General features: G+C 41.1%; 1 protein-coding gene across 1 annotated transcript in view; it reads right to left on the reverse strand.

Annotated features, from left to right (window-relative positions):
* Positions 1–6101: 6101 nt before the first annotated feature.
* The window catches only part of LOC121855013, a 36055-nt gene continuing 18881 nt past the window's right edge, over positions 6102–23275 (reverse strand). The window contains 5 exon segments of the mRNA XM_042349849.1: positions 6102–8250; positions 9696–9853; positions 9967–10198; positions 12016–12149; positions 18852–18987. Coding sequence (XP_042205783.1) covers positions 9774–9853; positions 9967–10198; positions 12016–12149; positions 18852–18987 — 582 coding nt within the window. The 3' untranslated portion in view covers positions 6102–8250; positions 9696–9773.

Here is a 23275-nt window from a genome sequence, read left to right on the forward strand (position 1 = left end):
ACGTAAACTTTTCATCCATTTCGTAAAACAAATTATCGTCCTCTCTGCTCCAATCAGCTAATGTCCTCACTTTCATCTGTAATCTCATTGGCTAGCTGGTCGTGTTAACCTTGTGTCCACCCGCTCAGGTAATGTATCCGTTGAAATGAGTCTTTTACTAACTATATCCCAGGGCGGGTTCACTGTGGGCGGGTTCACTGTGGGCGGGTTCACTGTGGGCGGGTTCACTGTGGGCGGTGTCACAAAGACGGATTCACTGCAGTTGGGTTCAGTCTGGGCGGTTCACAAAGGCGGTTTCACTGTGGGCGGGTTCATGCTGGCGGGTTCACTGTGGCGGGTTCACTGTGGGCGGGTTCACTGTGGCGGTTCATCAGGCGGTGTCACAAAGACGGATTCACTGCAGTTGGGTTCAGTCTGGGCGGTTCTGGCCAAAAGGCGGTTTCACTGTGGCGGGTTCACTGTGGGCGGTGTCACAAAGACGGATTCACTGCAGTTGGGTTCAGTCTGGGCGGTTCACAAAGGCGGTTTTACTGTGGTCGGGTTCACTGCGGTCGGGTTCACTGCGATCAGGTTCAATGCGGTCAGATTCACTGCGGTCGGGTTCACTGCGGTCGGGTTCACTGCGGTCGGGTTCAATGCGGTCAGGTTCACTGCGGTCGGGTCACTTACCTCCAATTTTAACATTCTAATTTTAGCAATACGTCACTTCCTTATTCCAGAACACAACTTATTTCCCTCAATGGGTTTTGGAATAAGTCTCAGCTCAGGTTTATTAGACTTCAAATGCTAAATAAGACTCTACATTATATACTAAGACTCCGTAGGACAGCTTAGTGGGAGTAATACAGTCTACAGCTACAAGACTCGGCCTGTTACTGTAGCATTGGGTTACCTTCTTGGGGGTACAGACAGACAGACAGACAGACAGACAGACAGACAGACAGGTGTGGTAGTGGGGAATGAAAAAGATTATACAAAATTGATAAGGATTTTATTTATTTTTTTATTATCTGCGGAAAATTGTCATCGTATGGAGTTTTTTCTTTGAAGGGAATTGATATAGAGAGAAAGTGTGTGTGTGTGTGTGTGTGTGTGTGTGTGTGTGTGTGTGTGTGTGTGTCTGTGTGTGTCTGTGTGTGTGTGTGTGTGAGTGTGTGTGTGTGTGTGAGTGTGTGTGTGTGTGTGTGTGTGTGTGTGTGTGTGTGTGTGTGTGTGTGTGTGTGTGTGTGTGTGTAAGTGTGTCTGTGTGTGTGTGTGTGTGTGTGTGTGTGTGTGTGTGTGTAAGTGTCTGTGTGTGTGTGTGTGTGTGTGTCTGTGAAGAATACGAGTATGTGTAAGTGTGTGTGTATGAGTGAGTGTATCTATGTATATGTGTGTATGTGTAAGTGAGAATATCTATGTATGTATGTGTGTGTGTGTGTGTGTGTGTGTGTATGTGTAAGTGTGTGTGTGTGGTGGCGGTAGTGAACCAAACCTGTCGTCTTGGTGGTGGCTCAGAATCACAACATATTTAGCATTAAAACACTAATTATATTCATTACATCTCACCTAAACCATTCTCCACCTTTTTCTCTCCATCCACAAGACCTAAAATCCATTATCAGGCCTCTTGTTAGACATTCCTGCGAAGACTTGCCATTCTCGACCTTCTACCCAGAATACATAAGGCTTAAAATCACTTAGTATCCCGAACTGAGAAAACTTACCTCGATTACATGCCATTTTCGTTCTTCTGGCCATCGATCATAACGCCTAGATTCATATGTATGTCTGGGGAATGAGATTTTGATATGATAGCTGTCATTTTCGACCTTCTGGCTATTTAGATTTAAGGCTCAAAATCCCTTGGTGTAGTATGTTTGAGGACTTTAGATAAAATTAATTAATAGAAGTTTGGCGACTGAATAATTAATGGTATATAATTACTCATACATGACCAATGAGTCTATGTATAATCTGAGCTATATATGGTGCTAGGATTATACACTATGACGCCATATAGTAATATTTAAAATCACTATAATTATAAATGATTTAATTATGATCTCGTGAGTAATTAACCAAAAGAGAATAATGTTAGTTTGTGTTAGTATGATAATTAACTAGTATACTGGTGAAGGGTGATTAAACAGGTCGTGGTGGTTAAATATAATGAAATAATCCGTATATATAATAATATTTATTAACCATCATTATCATCATCATCATTATCATCATCATCATCATCATCATCATCGTCAATAACATTATATAGTAAACTCTGGGTTAAAAATATCAATAAATGTTAAATATTTCCCTTAAAAATAAAAAAATAAAATAAAAAAAATAATAAGAGGAGGAATTATGCATAAATTATCTCACTTAAATTAATCCAGACGGAGATAAAGATTAAAAAAAACAATTATTTTTTTTATATAATTAAAGTTTGTTTATTGGGACAAATTTAACGCAAGGGTCAGGTAGAAAGATAACATACACAGGTGTTAATGAAGCTCTGTTAAGGTTAATTAGAGTTAAATAACACAGGTAATCAGGTGGTGGTAATTAGGAGATATTAACATAATTAACAAACCTGTAGATTATTTTTGACTGTTAATATCAATATGTTAATGACCTTAAATAATGAGAAAAATTAACATATGCAGGTAATGTATGGAAGTTAATGAAACCTGTAATGAAAGAATACCGTAAATTATCAGTTCTTAAATGAGTGGAAGGTTTAAATATGTCCAAGTGACAATAATAATGTATTGAGTCATTAAACAGAAACTTGATACACGAACTTAATCGAAATTTTGATCGAAATTTGTTGAAAAGTGACCGGAAATAATTGAGAAATGACAGAAAATTTATGGAAAATGAAAAAAAAACCTGAAAATAACACAAAAACCTAACCTAACCTAACCTAACCTAACTTAAAAAAAATCTGAGCAAGTAACAAACAAAGAAACAAAAACAAACAAACAAACCTAATAACTGATCAAAAATTATGACATTTATATTTTTTTAGACCTTTTGTGATTTTTTCCTTCATATTTATTTTTGTTTTCGGTTTTTTTTTTTTGGCCGTTTTGATTCGCCATTACTGAGAGTTTATTGAGCCAAGGATTGTGTGACCTTAAACTAACAGGTCAAAGCGGTGCGTGGAAATACTTGAGGTGAATCTATATATTTTATTTATATATTTACTGTATATGGTGCAGACAGACATACATACTTACATACATACATACATACATACATACATACAGACAGACATGAATGGGAGAGGTATATATATGTACATAGATGGATTTATTACATGGAATTATTTAGAGGATGTCTCATATATGGATAAATAAATTAATAAATAAATGAAAAATTAAATTATCCATGATGTGAACCGTAATTAATTTGTTATTGTTGGTAACGTAAATATGTAACTACCATACACAGCCACACTGATTCACACCATGAGAATCACCATACCATCACCATACAGTGGCTGTGTCACCATCACCATACCGAGAGAAATTATAACCATAATCACCATACAATAAGTGACATCGTAGTTATTATTACATCACCGTATAAAATCTGCGTGATGTCACATTCACCATACACTCAGTCACCACATAGATCACCATTAGTCACCAGTTTGATGACGTCACCTGACAAGTAAGCTGGTGCCATCACATTCAATTGCTAAGTGACATCAGCCAATAGTGTCGTAATGTAGTGTTATGGTGACGTCAGTATATATAACGTAGTGACATCATCTTTCAATGGCCTGGTGATGTCACTATACAATGATCATCTGACATAAATATACAATGGGTTGATGATAGTACTGTACAATAACTTGGTGACGTCAGTTTACAACAATATTGTGACGTCACATTCAATAAATTGGTGACGTCAACATGCAAATATCTGAGTATTTCAACCTACAGTTACCAGGTGACATCCTAATACGATGAACAGATGACGTCCTGAAGTAAAAAGCTAGTGAAGTCACCATCCACATACCATACGAAGCCACTATACACACCTGTTGACGTCACCATACAATAACTAGGTGAGATCATTACACAAACACCTGATGACATCACAATAGAATGACTTTGGTGATGTCAGCATACAAAGACACGGCTAGACGTCACCCTACAACAATCTGGGTGACATCATTGTGTACATGAATCTATTTACATCATTCTTGACATCCCAGGAAAAATAATTCAAATACATTTAGCATAAAATAAGTTATTAAGACGGCCTGACAGACGCACTCCACACACACTTACACTTAAGGGCGTCTTGTGAGGGACTTTGTTACCTCATCTCTTATCCTTCGCAACGTAGAGATCATGAGGAGGAGGGTGAGGGAGTGTGAGGGAGAGGGAGTGTGAGGGAGAGAGAGTGAGGGAGAGGGAGTGTGAGGGAGAGAGTGAGGGAGAGAGTATGTGAGGGAGAGGAGTGTGAGGGAGAGAGAGTGAGGGAGAGAGAGTGTGGGAGAGAGAGGTAGGGAGAGAGTGAGGGAGAGAGGTGTGAGGAAGAGGAAGTGAGGGAGAGAGGTGTGAGGGGGAGAGAGTGGGGAGAGAGGTGTGGGGAGTGTGAGGGAGAGAGTGTGAGGGAGAGAGAGTCAATGAGGGAGAGTGTGTGAGGGAGAGAGAGGGGGTGTGAGGAGAGGGAGTGTGAGGAGAGGGAGAGAGTGTGAGGAGAGAGATTATGAGGGAGGAGTGTGATGAAGAGAGGAAGTGAGGGAGAGTGTGAGGAGAGGAGTGTGAGGAGAGAGTCTTGAGGAGAGAGTGTGAGGAGAGAGGGAGGTAGTGTGAGGGAGAGAGTAGAGGGTGAGGAAGGGCAGTATGTCATCGGCTGAAGAACACAGAACATGAACACAGTGAAGCGACACACTAAATCTGGCTCTTATGTACAGTGCTGTGGAGAACACGGGGAGAGGAGACGGGGAGAGGAGAGGAGAGGAGACGAGACGGGGAGAAAGCTGTAGAGTGTGGGGAGAAAGATTGTTCTTGGTTGGGGAGGAGTGAGCTGGTTTCTGTATGTAACGTGGCGGAAAAATAGGAAGGCGGTGAGTGGGGAGAGGTTATATAGGGCGGAGCGTGGTGAGGCGTGGCGAGGTGAGGTGGGGCGTGGTGAGGTGTGGGGTGTGGCGAGGTGGTGGAGGGGGTGGTGGGGCGTGGCGTGGCAGGGCAGGGTGAGGTGGGGCGTGGGGCGTGGCGGGCGGGCGGGTGGGGCGTGGCGTGGGTGGGGGAGGCGTGGTGGCGAGGTGAGGCGAGGTGGGGCGTGGCGAGGCGGTGGTGGGGCGTGGTGGGTGGGGCGTGGCAGGGGTGGGGTGGTGAGGTGGGGCGTGGTGGTGGGGCGTGGCGAGGGGGCGGGGAGGGCGAGGTGGGGTGGGGCGTGGCGAGGTGGGGCGTGGGGGGGGGGCGAGGTGGGGCGAGGTGGGGCGTGGCCGGGGTGGTGGGGCGTGGCGTGGCGAGGCGGGGCAGAGGGGTGGGTGGGCGGTGGGGCGTGGCAGGGGCGAGGGGAGGGAGGTCAGTAAGCTGTTCTTAAGGTTGCACACACACACACACACACACACACACAGGAGCCACCGCGTTTACAAGGAAACTCGTCCGTCCGTCCGTCAGTCACAGCCTCCACCCCCCACTGTTATGTCGCTGCAGCTGGACGATGAATCAAGAGCAGGCTGGGGGGTAGGGGTGGGGGGAGAGGGAGGTGGGGGTAACAACAGCACAAGGTCGACAACAGCTGCCTAAACACACCCTGCTCCCCCTCCCCGGCCTCCCCTGCCCCCCCTGCCCCTCCCCCGTGATTTAACTGAGCAACACTGCCTGCGCCACACCTCCCACCAGCTTAAACTGTTTCATTTCTCTTAATTACACACGTATTCATAAGCTCCTCACGGGCACCTGCTACAATCAATAATGAGCCTTGAGAACTGTGGGTGGTAGGGTGGATGTCCCTCACTGTCGCGTTGCACACACACACACACACACACACACACACACACACACACACACACACCCCCACCATACACACACACACCCCACACACACACACACAGACCACACACACACACAGACACACACCCTCCCCCCACACATCGCCTGCAGCTGTAAGGGACACATGCTACTATCACCGTCATTATACACAGTAACAGTTTTAGCCACGCTGATGCTCCGGCTGTTGCTTCTGACGAGGGTGTTCCTCTTATACTATCGCCAGTGTCGTCGTTGGCTGTTACTTGTTTCTGGGTACTGTTACCGCTGCTGATAACCGCTGTGTTCCTGTTATTACCACCGCTTTGTTCCTGTTATCATCACCACTACCCAAACACTCCTGGTCCAAAGCTGTTAAGAGATTCACCTTATTTCATCTTTCTTAATGAGTTCCAACACCTAACCAACACAATTAGTAAGATTATAATATATTCCCCCTTTTACCATATTACCATGTTTATCATCTATTTCCCTGTTACATCATTCTTAACATTTATTATCTTATTTTTATTTTTTTCACGTATTCTTAGTGTCTTCAACATGTTCCCTACAGGTAAAAATTCTTCTTCTTGTATAGTTCATTAGGGCATTACTCTTGGGTCAATATACTACTCTTGATATTAATTAGTAAAGGTGATCATTGTTACCTGAGATGTGAATTGGTGTCAGCTGCAGCGGGTATCGGTACTACTATTATCGGTACTAGTATGAGCAGTAGTATCGGTATCTGCACTTATCGGTATCGGTTATCGGTATCAATATAGGTATGTACTGCTATCGGCATCCCCATTAGTATCGATATAAACAGTCGTATCGGTGTTGGTATCGGTATTAATGTTCACTAGTATCGGCTTTTTTTTACCCTGCATCACGCCACTCTAGATACGTCATCACTAACGTCACTGCCAACGTCACTGCCAACGTCACTGCCAACGACCTTACACTAAAGGCTTCACGTCACTGTTCACGTTGGTTGAGTATTTCCCTTGCGATATCACTTTTGTTCAATTCGTTAAATTTCTTGCTAGAATTATTCGTTAAACATCTTGCAAAATATCAATCGTTAAGTAAATGTCTTGCAATATCACCTTAAAATTAACACTTTTGCAATATCACGTTTTTTGCAATATTGCACATTAAAAAATAACTCATGCAACATTAAATTCTTCATCATTATCTCCTTCATTATCTCAAGAGACATAGTTCTCCTTCTCTTGCTTCTCTTGGTAATAATTGCAGAATGTGATTAACCTTGCAATTAGCATTCTCGTTGCACATTAACAAGGTAATCTATGTACCCCATGAATCTTTGTTAGTTGGTTTAACCCCGTGAGAGTGGACAACATAACCCCGGAGTGGATCGTATGTAAAGGGTTAAAACCTCAAACTAAAGGGGTTAAGTCACTTTACTTGGGTTCTATTTATACCATCACCTGTAGCCTCATACCTTATAGCTACCTGTTTCAGCTTATACAACCTGTAGTCTGACACCTTATATTACGTATCATAAAATAATCTCTTTCTTCTCATCCGCTGATCAGTAATGTTGAAAATTATAATGTTGCATAATAAAAACATCAACTAAGGTGATATTGCAAGATAAATACTCAATTATGATTATATTGCAAGATTGACATTTTCATTTAAGATAGCATCGCAATACAAAAATTCTCAACACTCGTAATCTTGCAAGACAAATGCATCATGTAGGTGGTGTTGCAAGATACATTCTCAGTTAGTTATACAAACACTCAAAAGGTGATATTGCAGGAGAAAATGATGTGGTAAAATATTGCAAAAACAAATACTCAACACAATGGTTAACTTCATTAATTTGTTGTTGTTTTTTAGAATAAATTTATCTTCGTCGTCACAACACAAACATTTAACGAACCATTGTACACAGCTCAGGGCTTAAATAAGTTCCATTTCTGTGTATAATATTTTCACAAATGGCTACTTACTTAAAATTACACATATCAACATTCACTCTGAGAATACACACTTAAGTTGCTTTTTTTTCCAATGTTAAGTCTTTAAGTTGCATTCTCAACTTAAAGTATTACCAGGTTGCATTTTCAAGTTGCACTCTCAATTGGCAAGAGAGAATTCACTGCATTTTTCAGGGTTGCACTCTCAGGTTGACGAAGCAGTGTTATATATTTTTAATTTTTTTTGGCACAGAGTAGAGCAGTGGTGAGGTGTGGCGAGGGGCGGCAGGTGAGGGACACACACACACACACACACACACCTGTAACGAGAGAATAATTGGTTACTGTAATGCTACTGGTGAGAGAGAGAGAGAGATGAATATCAAATTACAAGTATCACTGACGATTTTACTGAATATCTATCTATCTATCTATCTGTCTGTCTGTCTGTCTGTCTGTCTGTCCACTGACTAACTATGTATAGTGTGAGGCTACGCCACAATAACTCGCTATAGTGTGAGGTTACGACACCCTAACTCACTATAGTGTGAGGTTACGACACCCTAACTCGCTATAGTGTGAGGTTACGACACCTTAACTCGCTATAGTGTGAGGTTACGACACCCTAACTCGCTATAGTGTGAGGCTACACCCTAACTCGCTATAGTGTGAGGCTACGACAGTGTGAGGTTACGACACCCTAACTCGCTATAGTGTGAGGCTACGACACCCTAACTCGCTATAGTATGTGGTTACGACACCCTAACTCGCTATAGTGTGAGGTTACGACACCCTAACTCGCTATAGTATGTGGTTACGACACCCTAACTCGCTATAGTATGTGGTTACGACACCCTAACTCGCTATAGTGTGAGGCTACGACACCCTAACTCGCTATAGTGTGAGGTTCTTCTTATAGTGGTAAATGGCTGTTGGTCTCCCTGCTCACCATCCTGTAGTATAAACTTGCTGAAAATATCACATCATCTTTATAATGCAAACGACAAGAAACTGTGGAGCGCTTAAGACTTTAGACTTTAGTGTAACGTGCCGGCGACCCAGACTTTAATGTTCTGCATCTTCATAACAAAGACTTATTTTTAATATAGTAGTAAGTTCTCAGTCAAGTAAGTCTTAATCTAACCTAACCTCTCCTCCCCCTTCTGTGGTTTAAGCCTTTGATGGTGATGGTTTTAAGCCTTTGATGGTGATGGTTTAAGCCTTTGATGGTGATGGTTTAAGCCTTTGATGGTGATGGTTTAAGCCTTTGATGGTGATGGTTTAAGCCTTTGATGGTGATGGTTTAAGCCTTTGATGGTGATGGTTTAATCCTTTGATGATGGTTTAATGGTGATGGTTTAAGCCTTGATGGTGATGGTTTAAGCCTTTGATGGTGATGGTTTAAGCCTTTGATGGTGATGGTTTAAGCCTTTGATGGTGATGGGATGGTGATGGTTTAAGCCTTTGATGGTGATGGTTTAAGCCTTTGATGGTGATGGTTTTAAGCCTTTGATGGTGATGGTTTAAGCCTTTGATGGTGATGGTTTAAGCCTTTGATGGTGATGGTTTAATCCTTTGATGGCGTAAAGTTGTAGAAATTATATTATAAAGTTATCCCCAAGTAGATTTTTTTTATTCCTATTTAGTGATGTCTGTCTGTCTGTCTGCCTGTCTGTCTGTCTGCCTGTCTGTCTGTCTGTCTGTCTGTCTGTATGTATGTATGTATGTATGTATGTATGTATGTATGTATGTATGTCCACCTTACCTGTGTGGGAGAAGCGTTGCCGAAGGAGTGTGAGGGCCAGCTGGGGGGTGGAGAAGGAGGGAGGTCAGGTGGCGAGTGTTACCTCAGCAACACCAGCGCTACACCCAGCAACACTACCAACACCACCTCCACACCTGCTATACCTGGCGAGGACACACCTGCAACACAAATGACACCAGATATATAGAGATAAAACTTAAACTTATTATGTTTTTGTTCTACCTGTAATCACCTTTGACCTCACCTGCAGTTACCTGGTGATAATACTGACCCGTAAACATACCGCGACTCTCTAGCGGGTCGCGGCGGTGAGTTAGGTGGGCGCGGGCGTAGATGGTGTTTTCGCGGAAGTAGACAGAGGCGATGGTAGCGGTGCAGCGGAGTTTGAGGTGACCCTGGCGGAGGTGACTCGGTCGGGCGCGGAAGTGAAGCCCCAGGATTGAAGTCTCGAGGCCTTCCCCGTTGGGTACCGGGGCGTAGTCCACCAAGGAGCCGCTCTCCGCCTGGTGGTGTGCAGGAGGAGTAAGAGGGGCATAAGAGAGGGAGGGGGAGGAAGAAGGGGAGGGTGGGTGAGGGGAGAATGGGGAGGAAGAAGGGAAGAGGAGGAAGGGAAGGATGAAAAGAGGGGGAGGGAAGAAGAAGAGAACAGTCATTAATTTAAACACCTTCATTAACAGGTTGCAGTAATTACATCAGGTATCCTGGTGAGAACAGACAAGTGAGGAGAAGCTTGTGCATTATGAACTGGTGATATAATCTGGTGAACATTATTAACTGTTCATCAAATGTTATACTGTGGTTGTTCTTCATAATAAGTCCTGATCCCCTGGAGAACAAGTACCAGTGACCTGACCTGACCTATCCTAATCTAACCTAACCTGACCTTGAAAAAAATTAAAACTCATTAAAGTCTTCATTTTTCTTTACACACACGCACACACACACACACACACACACACACACACACACACACACACACACACACACACACACACACACACACACACACACACACACACACACACACACACACACACACACACACACACACACACACACACACACACACACACGTAATCTACTTAGTTCAAACTTTTTATAATCTTGTTTCCGCCCAGTGTAAAATTCTTCTTCTTCTTCTTCTTCTTCTCCTTCTTCTTCTTCTTCTCCTTCTTCTTCTACTCTACTTGACGATCTGTCTATTCCTGTATGTAAGTTTGTTTGTTTGACTTTTTCCTGTATATTTGTCGACCTGTCTGTACCTACCCCCCCCCCCCTCCTCTCTCTCTCTCTCTCTCTCTCGTTTTATCATTAATTGGACGTTGTTTCTTTTATTATTTCCGTAACCAAATACATTTTCGTTAGATAATTATATTGAGGTTGACGACACACACACACACACACACACACACACACACACACACACACACACACACACAACCTTTGATCAGTTTCCTAAATCGGTGTTTGTGTGTTGTGTTTACACAGATTTATACGTGTAGGCCCGTGTAATAAACTGTAGTCATATGGAAACCACTGTTTTGTTTAATGTGGTCTTTTGTTTGTGTTTACATTTTGTCAGTTTGTGTTTACATTGACAGTCTTGTTGTTTGCACTGTCAGGGGTTGAAACAGGTGACGTCATTGGTGGTGTGTGTGTGTGTGTGTGTGTGTGTGTGTGTGTGTGTGTGTGTGTGTGTGTGTGTGTGTTGACCCCTGGTTCTCAGTCCTCCCACACCCTCCTCTCTTATTAATCTCAACACCCTTCACCCTTCCTTCCTTCCCTCACCCTCCCTTCTTACTCTCCTACTCCCCCTTTCTTCCCCGCCTCCTCCTCCTCCTTCCTTCCTCCCTCCTCCTTCCTTACACTTCTTCTCTCCCCCTCCTCCTTCTTCCCCTGTCCCTCCATCCGGCAAAGGAGGGAGGGGAAGGGTGTCTCTCATATTGGGCTTCATCATCCCTCCCTGGTGATGGAGAAGCCTGTGGAGATCCTTAATAAGGCTCTCTCCTCCCCTCCCTCCCCCTCCCTCCTCCCCCTCTCCTCCTACCCTCCTCCCCTCCTCCCCCTCCTCCCCCCTCTCCTCCCCCCTCCCCTCCTCCCCCTCCCTCCCCTCTCCTGCCCCTCCCCTCCTCCCCCCTCTCCTGCCTCCCCTCCTCCCCTCCTCGCGGCGTATGACCAAATAATGAGCTAAAGTCTATGTCCGAAGTTGGTGATGTCTGTCCATATTGGTGTTGGGTAATGGTGCTCCCGAGAGAACCATTATACCTGCAGGAGGAGCTACTGCAGGGCGCCATCACCGTCTCCTGGGTTAGGTACTCACCTGTTTGTCGTTAATGTACCACATGAGGGCGGCGGCGGGCTTGGAGGGTGAAGAGGTACAGTTGACTTGGACCACATCCCCAACATGGTACTTGTTCCGGGTACCAGAGATGTGAGGGTCACTCTCCGGGGTGTCTGGGGGGGGAGGGGAGGGATTATGTGGGGGTGAGGTGAGCAGCGAAGGGGGTGATTATAATGATGATGATGATAGTAATAGTAATAATAATAATAACAATAAACTTTAGAAACACAAATAATTAAAGGACCTAAAAAAATTCTATCGAGGAGGAATTGTATATGAAGAACAACACACACACACACACACACACACACACACACACGCACACACACACACACACACACAGAGTAACCATTATAAATTCCAATAAATATTAAAATATTTCCAAATTTATATAAATAAATAAAATAAAACTAGTGAGCTAATTTGACAGCCAACATTCTCTCTCGCTGAAAACATTATCATAAAATACTTTGGTCAGTGTATTTACAAAATGTTTATTCCACCCCAAAAAAACTTTCATTTACATATTGTGAATTATTAACCATAACCTAACCTAACCATAACCTAACCTAACCTAACCTAACCTAACCTAACCTAACCTAACCTAACCTAGCCTAACCTAACCTAACCATAACCTAACCTAACCTAACCTAACCTAACCTAACCTAACCAATACCCATCTGTTATAGAGTGTAATACATTAGTGTTTTGGGCAGTAATGAGAATTATATTAATGTGATTATTATTATTATCATATTTGGAAGGGTAAAAATAATTATTCCCTTTGGCTGGTGATGTTGTGTTAGAGAGAGAGAGAGAGATAAACAATTAAGTAAGATTGATGACTTACATACATAGCTGATTTTTTATTAGTATATATTTTTAGTGTATATTTACGTATACACACACACACACACACACACACACACACACACACACACACACACACACACACACACACACACACACACACACACACGCACACACACACACACACACACGCATACACACACACACACATTTATTTATTTCCTTTCTTTGTATTCAAATGCTTATACAAATAATAATAGAAGAAGAAAAAGAAAAAGAAGAAGACACAGTTATATAACATTTGTCCAGGAATAACACTGACAATTTAGTTACCACTACTACAACAACCATTACCACTACCACAACCACCACTATCACTACAACTACCACAACCACCATTAACACTACCACTACAACTATCACCATTACCACCACTACCACTACCACTACAACTATCACCATTACCACCACTACCACTATCACCACCACCACCACCACTACCACAACCACCATTACCACTACAACTACAACTATCACCATTACCACCACTACCACTACAACTACAACTATCACCATTACCACCACTACCACTACCACTACAACTATCACCACCACCACCCCTCTGAGCACCACCATCACTCGTCCATTCCACCTATACATTATCCAGGCTATCCGAAAATTTCTTCTACCCGTACACCATCCTGGGAAAAAAAATACCATTACCTCCCATAACAAGAACCTTCAATCTTCCCTACCTGTAATAACTAGACTTTTTCTCTTATATAATCCAGGATGAACAACGATCATGACAGGAAACGAGGGTGTCTCTTATGCTTGGTTAACTGGGTGTGTGTGTGTGTGTGTGTGTGTGTGTGTGTGTGTGTGTGTGTGTGTGTGTTTAAAGATACAATTCTTGCCTCACTCCTTACACTTTCTACACCTCATCACCACAAACAAATCATAAGTGAATCTTAAGACTATATAAAATTATCGTAAGTCTGAACTGAATGAGGAGTCTAAGTTGGATTAAAAAAAAGTCTTAATTGAACTCAAATATCCTAAGTGAATGAGATTTTTAATGCATAGTCTTAACTCTGGAGAAAAAGTCTTAAATTAGAAAACAAATTACAATTAAAAGAAGCAATAATATTTTTCACCCAAAGTCTAAATTGAGTCATTATTTGTCAACAAAGTCTTAAAATCACAAAGAATCTTCATCAGAGTCTTAAAGAAATCATTAATTTTTCCTCAAGTCGTAATTGAATTCCCAAAAAATAAATTAATCCAAAAGTCTCATTAATTCAGAAGTAATTTTCATCACACGACCTCTTAATTGCCTCATTACCTGCCACACGGTTTATTAATTATGGCAGGTGTTTTGACGCGGCCCCACCCTCACACACACACACACACACACACACACACCTGTACACACACTCACCTGTACATACACACACACACACACACACACCTGTACATACACACACACACACACACCTGTACATACACACTCACCTGTACATACACACACACACACACACCTGTATACACACACACACACACCTGTACATACACACACACACCTACATACACACACACACACACACACACACACACACACACACCTGTACACACTCACCTGTACATACACACACACACACACACACACACACACACACACACACACACACACACACACACCTGTACATACACACACACACACCTATACACACACACACACACACACACACACACACACACACACACACACACACACACACACACCTGTACACACACTCACCTGTACATACACACACACACACACACCTGTACATACACACACACACACACACACCTGTACACACACACACACACACACACACACACACACACACACACACTCTCTCTCTCTCCCTCTCTCTCTCTCTCTCTCTCTCTCTCTCTCTCTCTCTCTCTCTCTCTCTCTCTCTCTCTCTCTCTCTCTCTCCCCCAACAAAACTGTAGCGTGGAAAATCTTTAGTCCATTACCTGTGCGCGACACCTCAGGGGTCCGCGAGGGGATTTCCCCGTCAGCACCAATATATACCGGGGAAAGTCCCGTCCCCAGGGCCACTAGGGGTCAGCCTCTCAGTAATTAATTCCGTAAGGGCTATCTGCTTTAGGGTTTGTAATAAGCGTGCCCTATTTTTTAATCACCAGAGGATATTTTTGGTTTCAGGGTTTGGGGAGGGGATAGGGGAGGGAGGAGGAAGAGGTGTCGACTGTTGTTGTTGTTATGGTTGGGTCGAAAAAGCTTTGTAAATAAGGTTGAGAGGGTTAAAGGGGGAGTAATGGGGAGGGAGAGGAGAGGATTGGCGGTGCAGGGGGGTAGAGAGAGAGAGAGAGAGAGAGTATTTACCCATAAACAAACTAATATTAAGTGAGAAAACAAATTAGGACGTAATATTTTACAATTGTTAATCTCCCTGGCTGTGGCAACCCTTCCGTTCATGGGATAGTGAAGACCCTCCATATAACGGACTCCTCTCTATATAACGGACTTTCCTCTTTATATAACAGACTTTTCCCTCCATATAACGGACTCCTCTCTATATAACGGACTTTCCTCTTCATATAACGGACTTTTCCTTCTATATAACGGACTCTCCTCTCTATATAACGGACTCCTCTCTATATAACGGACTTTCCTCTTCATATATCGGACTTTTCCCTCCATATAACGGACTTTTCTCTATATAACGGTCTAATCTCTATATAACGGACTTTTTTCCCCATATAACGGAATTATCTTCATATAAAGGAATTCTCTCGCCATATAACGGACTCCTCTATATAACGGACTTCCTTCTCTATATAGTCCGTTAAGTAGAAGTTTCATTGAGACATTTCTCCTCAATTTATCCGGTGTTTTCTTGATCGTTTATCGTTTATTATTTTCATTGTCTAGTTTATTATTCATTTCGTGTATTTATTATTGTTATTATTATTATTATTATTATTATTATTATTATTATTATTATTAAATTATTATTATTATTATTATTATTAAATTATTATTTTTTTTTTTTTTTTTTTTTTTTTTCTCATTTTCTATTTTTTTCCGGTTTGTCTGTGTCTCTGTCTGTCTGTCTATCTGTGTTCAAGTCAATATATAGCTCTGTCTTTCCTACCGATTTACAATAGAATTTAATGAGACACCTCTTTCATTTTTCTCTTCAGTGCGGTGTGAAAATTAAACGAAATATAAATAATCAAGTTTTATTCCCAGGATGATCTTGATTAACATAATACACCAACACGAACATCAATTTTTATCCCAGGAAGGTTGTCGTAACAGTATTTTTTTCTCCTAGGATGATCTTGATTAACATTATACCAAAGGCGAGTATTTATATTTTTTAATCCCAGGAAGGTTGTTGTCGTCGTATTAGGATATATAATCGTTCAGTCAAGGATTAGAATTCATTGAGCTGACTGACGCAGGTAAAAGAAAAGACTAATTTTATTGCGATGTACAGTATGTATGTATGTAGATAGTCACTCTTGGTATTTTAGTGGAGTATGTATGTATGTATGTATGTATGTATGTAAATGTATGTGTGTGTGTGTTAAATAGATGTGTGTGTATGTACGTCTGTGTGTGTGTGTGTGTGTGTGTTATAAGTGGATTTTTCCTTTTCATTATTTAACACTGAGCTGATATGTTTGCCTGCCAGGCCGGCTCGTGTGTGTGTGTGTGTGTGTGTGTGTGTGTGTGTGTGTGTGTGTGTGTGTGTGTGTGTGTGTTAGACCCCGCCAGTTATTAATCCCTTTTAATTAAAAACTCCATCGCATTTTTAACAATAGTTGTGTTACCTTCTTTTTTTTTCATTTGTTTCGCTGTGAACTGCTTCTATGTTTATATTGTAATTACATACATACATACATACATACATACATACATACATACATACATACATACATACATACATACATACATACATATATACATACATACATACCTAACCCCACACCCCGTCCACCTACCCACCGCCACCCCCCTTTACACACCCCCACCCACCCACTCTTCACCACCCACACACCCACCCGTTGGTATAGGTGGGTGGTGGCAGCAGCTGTTATACCTGCCTGCCATTCGGTCCAATATATTTTTTTTGGCCTCCCACTGAGACCTATAACTCTCGACCGACCAAATAAAGACCGAAGTTGGTCTCTCGAACTTGTGGTGACGGAGGGGAGTTGGGTGGTAGTTGTGAAAAGTGCACACATGAATCTTTCTGGCCACCTTTCAGTTATCGTGTGAGTGAGAGAGAGGGGAGAGGGAGTGAGAGGGGGGGTGAGAGAGGGAGTGAGAGAGAGAGAGGGAGTGAGAGAGAGGGGGAGTGAGTGAGGAGAGAGAGGGAGGAGTGTCCCCATGTATATATTTCACATCTGTTGGTTACTGAGAGAAAAATGTGTGTGTGTGAAAGAATTAATGGAAGGATTACTCATATCAGGAGATTATGTCCTAGAGACTACTGGTGTAAAAAATATAGAGGGGGGGGATTTATAGCATTGGGATTACCGGTAGATAAGATGAGATTACAGGGATTACCGGTATATAAGACTTGAGATTACAGGGATTACCGGTAGATAAGACTTGAGATTACAGGGATTACCGGTAGATAAGACTCGAGATTACAGGGATTACCGGTAGATAAGACTCGAGATTACAGGGATTACCGGTAGATAAGACGAGATTACAGGGATTACCGGTAGATAAGACGAGATTACAGGGATTACCGGTAGATAAGACTCGAGATTACAGGGATTACCGGTAGATAAGACGAGATTACAGGGATTACCGGTAGATAAGACTCGAGATTACAGGGATTAGTGTGTGAAAAATTAAACCTCTTATGGTGTTGAAATTAAAACGAATTATTGGTTTAAACAGTGACCCAGGGAAGGCTTTATAGGTTTATGAACGATTTATACCGGTATATTGGTTTACAAGTTCCTGGTATATAACTCGTGATTAATTAAGGAAGTTACAGTGGGAGTTCAACAGCTCGTGAGATCACAAGAGTGGAATAGATTGGAATGTACACAAGGAAACTAATCGGTTGTGTGTCAGTAGGTAAGGTAAAGGTTTTGGTTAGGTTAGGTTTACGTGTTGACATTTTCCTCTCTCGTGTTTTGAGAGTTTGAATCGTTAGGCATTTTGTTTTTGGTTGGTGTGTGTGTGTGTGTTGTGCATTCATGTATGTGTCTGAAATAAAATAAAAATATTGAAAATGCTGCAAAGTTGCGAGAGGGGGTGCGAGCAATCATACATCAAAGGCAAATATGAAAGCTCAGTTCACTCCCTGTGCCCTGCTGCCTGACACAAGTAACGGCAGAGCTCAACACTTGCTGGGAGGTGAAGGGGGGAGGGTGGTAGGTGAGGGGAGGGTAAAGACATTTGAACTTTCGAACGTGAAGTGATATCAACGGTGGAGTTATTGCCACTATTGAACTTCATTTTGAACAGGAATTTGGGTGAAAGTTCAGTATGGATGAACATAAGGAAAAGACATTGGTAAAGGGAATTAGTACTTTTTATCGTGATGGTTAGGTATAGTTGAATACTGTTATCTGAACTTTCTAAGGCATGGACTTGTTGCTAAAGCTGAAAAAAAATAAAAATATAGAACTTTCAAACGTAAGATATTACAAATTATCAATAATAATAAAAATAACAATATTTACCCAAATTTACCCCCCCTCAAAAAAAAACTGAATTCATGGATAATCACCAAGTGTAAACATTACATACGATAACTTTCACAACCTATACGACAGTCTTAACGTATGAAAAGTTTCCGAAGACCTCCAGGCCAAAAAACTCCTTTACAAAAAAACAAAACCTCACTGATATTAACAAAGAAAGATGATCCATGAAAACGATATGAAATAAAAACTTAAAACGAATTAGTTAATCGTAATAACAAGCGGAAGACGTTAAACGATGTAGGATGACTTACGGACAACCAGCAGCTCTCCCACCCCTGAGTCAGTGTGGAATGAGGGCGATTCAGCAGATACCTCACACTTGTACTTCCCAGAGGTCTTGAGTGACACTTCCTTTAATGTCACTTTCCGGTCACTGCTCTTGCCCATCTGTAAAGGAGAATTAAGTTTTTAGTTTTGGTTTTAATTATATGTAAGGGAGAGACGAGCGCTAGTTTACCTTAACCGAGTTTACACGAGAGACAGATCTTTGGTTTTTACCTTAGATGTTGAAGTTAATGAAGCTGCAGATGGTGAAGTTAATGAAGCTGCAGATGGTGAAGTTAATGAAGCTGCAGATGGTGAAGTTAATGAAGCTGCAGATGGTGAAGTTAATGAAGCTGCAGATGGTGAAGTTAATGTAGCTGCAGATGGTGAAGTTAATGAAGCTGCAGATGGTGAAGTTAATGAAGCTGCAGATGGTGAAGTTAATGAAGCTGCATATGGTGAAGTTAATGAAGCAGATGGTGAAGAAGTTAATGAAGCTGCAGATGGTGAAGTTAATGAAGCTGCAGATGGTGAAGTTAATGAAGCTGCAGATGGTGAAGTTAATGATGCTGCAGTTGGTGAAGTTGGTGCAGAAGTTAATGAAGCTGCAGATGGTGAAGTTAATGAAGCTGCAGATGTGAAGTTAATGAAGCTGCAGATGGTGAAGTTAATGAAGCTGCAGATGGTGAAGTTAATGAAGCTGCAGATGGTGAAGTTAATGAAGCTGCAGATGGTGAAGTTAATGAAGCTGCAGATGTTGAAGTTAATGAAGCTGCAGATGGTGAAGTTAATGAAGCTGCAGATGTTGAAGTTAATGAAGCTGCAGATGGTGAAGTTAATGAAGCTGCAGATGGTGAAGTTAATGAAGCTGCAGATGGTGAAGTTAGTGATGGTGATGATAGAGTAATAGTGAAAATGCTGATGGTAAATATAATAATGGTTGTGATGGTGAAAGTGGTGATGGTAGTGAGGATAGTGATGGTGACGTCATTGATAGTGAAGATAGTAATGATGACGTCATTGATAGTGAAGCAACAGTTGGGTAAAGCCACTGACAATGACAACTGCTCAAAGAATCAACAGTGAAGAAGAAACTAGTGAAGGTCCTGTTGAATTAACACACACACACACACACACACACACACACACACACACACACACACACATACACACACACTAAAAGACAGACCGATAGGTATTGAAAGACCGAGACAGTGAGACAACCTAAAACACAGACAGACAGACAGACAGACAGACAGACAGGCAACCTAAAACACAGACAGACAGACAGACAGGTGGTGATGGTGAGGCTTTATGTTGTTCACTATACAAGAGGACGTGTGAGTACATGTAGGGGGGGGGGAGGCTTATGTCCTTACACAATAGACTCACAAGGATAAAAATACTTCACAAAAGCAACATATACGACCATCCGTACCGTCCGTCCGTCCGTCCGTCCGTCCGTCTGTATGTCTGTCAGTGTCTGTATGTCTGTCTATGTCTGTATGTCTGTCTATGTCTGTATGTTTACGTTCTATAGTGAGTAAAAAACTTTGTCTTCTAAAATGGGATAAAAAAAGTGTGTTGATGTGTGTGTGTGTGTGTGTGTGTGTGTGTGTGTGTAATGGTTGTATGTGTGTGTTTATTTATACACACACACACACATATATACACACTACAGGTACACGTACACACACACAGAGGCGCACACACATACAGAAGCGCACACACACACACAGACGCGCGTACATACACACACACACACACACCTTAACCATCCCAACCTATCCTAACCCAGGCTAGTCAGAGGTCAGAGGTCATGTCTCTTCAACACAAAGTCAACAAGTCGTTCATGGCATTGCTGTTTTTATTTATTTTTTATTTTTTTGGGTCGTGTTGGTGTAAAAAAAAAGTCGTACCACCGACACAATGTTTATTTGCAGAGAAAATAAGAGACAGTGTTGACTTTTTAAGAAATTATATTATGCACAATTCTTTTTTTTTCAGTTTAATGTTTATTTAATCAACATATGACCTGGTTTTTATATTTTTGTTTTTATATTTTGTTTATGTTTATATTTAGGTCAACTTAACTGAAAATGTTTATCTGTTATTTCTTGTTGAGGTCAATTTTACAAAAGGAGGTTTTTATAAGCAATGATGAAATAATGTTTAAAAAAAAAAGACAAAATTCTGGAGTTTTTATTAACAAACAACGTATAAAAATATAAGTAACTATCATTAGCAAACAATAACACGGTAAACAAAAGAAAACAAACAATAATAACAGTGACCGCAACGACCTGTCACGCTGCCGCTGATGTAAACAACATAAAAATAATTCATTCTTATGTACCAATATTTTACCCCAAATTTATCGCCGAATTACCTCAAAAAAATTTCCGAGCGCCCGAATAAGTTAAAAGAACACCAACATGCCAGCCAATGGGATCGCGCTATGGTGTATCGGTTAATTATGATTGGCTGCCTTTATGCTGGATTCATATTTTTGTCCTAATTTCAGTGTGTCCTCGGCAGTCGCGTTCATGTATACGTGATATTGAAGAATTTGTTCCAGGGATTAATAGAATTTACGGAGGAATTTATTTAGTAAATTTTTTGTTGCGTGGATTAAATAATGTTATAAATATATAATAAAATACTAATAAAGAAATAACTAAATAGGGGAAATAACGAAACAAATAAACACACAAACAAATAAAAACCTAATTATTTTATTAACCAGAAAAAAAAGGTTATCATAAATTACCAAATACATGAAAATAAATTAAAATTGTTATCATAGTTACGTTATGTCTGTATTAATTACGTGTATGTTATATCTTCTGTTATGACTGTTATCTCCTCGGTGATGTGTGTATCTTATAACAACCATGGTATGTGTGTTTGTGTGTTGGTAATGTGTTTTAATTTTACTTATCGTTTTTTTTTTCATAATTATTAAATCTGGATGCGTTTCTTTGATCTAAGTCGATGTGTTTTGGTTTTGAGTTACTTAGGTTAGGTTAGTTGAGGTGAGGTTAGGATAGGTTAGGTCATGTTAGGTCAGGTTAGGTTAGGTTAGGTCATGTTAGGTCAGGTTAGGGTTAGGTCAGGTTAGGTTAGGTCAGGTCATGTTAGGTCAGGTTAGGTTAGGTTAAGGTTAAGTGTGAGGTCTAAGGTGTATTTTATTATATCCTGTGAGCTATAACTACCATAGGTGACAGTACGTGACCTTGTTGGATCTGAGAGTTTAGACGTGTTATGAGGAGAATTTACCATATCACTTAAAAAAAAGGTCAACAACTAATTAGGTCAGATCATTCAAAGTGTAAAATATTATTCTTCATCTGTATAAAACTAATACATTAAATCAGGCTACCAGGTTATACACTATATATTGACAACCACCACCACCACCACCACCACCACCATCACCACAGACCACCACCATCACCACAGACCACCACCATCACCACCACCACCACCAGCAAAGAGGTTCAAATTGAGACTATAACAACAATTCCAGAGTTTAGGAAGTTAAAGAGAATAGGATTTACATCGTGAAGGGAGTAATATTGTATAACAGATCAAGGTAGAATTTGAGGGGGATTGAAATGTATAATCCTAACTACATCATGGTTGGGTACTCGTATAGGATTGAATGACAGGAATTAACAGGAACAGAGGTCAATTAAAGTGAAGCTACACAAGTGATGAGAATGGACTGGGATAATTATATGGAGCATTTGAACAAAAAGGTTTGGTTAATGTTAGGTTAGGTTAATGTTAGGTTAAGTTAGGTTAATGTTAGGTTAGGTTAATGTTAGGTTAGGTTAATGTTAGGTTAGGTTAATGTTAGGTTAGGTTAATGTTAGGTTAGGTTAATGTTAGGTTAGGTTAATGTTAGGTTAGGTTGGGTTAATGTTAGGTTAGGTTAATGTTAGGTTAAGTTAGGGTTAGTTAGGGTGGGGTGTTACCGTTTCTGTCCTTGATGAAAAGAAGTGAGATGACACACACACACACACACACACACACACACACACACACCTAGTAATTGCTCTACAACATCGGGTTTTGTGTGTGTGTGTGTGTGTGTGTGTGTGTGTGTGTGTCAGTATACTCATTTGGGTGTTTTTTTGGGGGGGGGGTGTACTGTATAATCACTGGCTTTAGGGGGGCTTAAGCCAGATTGTTATTTCATCCGTGTTGTAATACGTGGTGAGATTAGAGTCCACTTGTGTTTGTTTTATGTTTGTTTCAGTGTATTTGTTTGTTTTATGTTTGTTTCAGTGTATTTGTTTGTTTTATGTTTGTTTCAGTGTATTTGTTTGTTTTATGTTTGTTTCAGTGTATTTGTTTGTTTTATGTTTGTTTCAGTGTATTTGTTTGTTTTATGTTTGTTTCAGTG

Source organism: Homarus americanus, unplaced genomic scaffold (genome assembly GCF_018991925.1).
Source record: "Homarus americanus isolate GMGI-L3 unplaced genomic scaffold, GMGI_Hamer_2.0 scaffold16022, whole genome shotgun sequence".
Taxonomy (NCBI): domain Eukaryota; kingdom Metazoa; phylum Arthropoda; class Malacostraca; order Decapoda; family Nephropidae; genus Homarus; species Homarus americanus.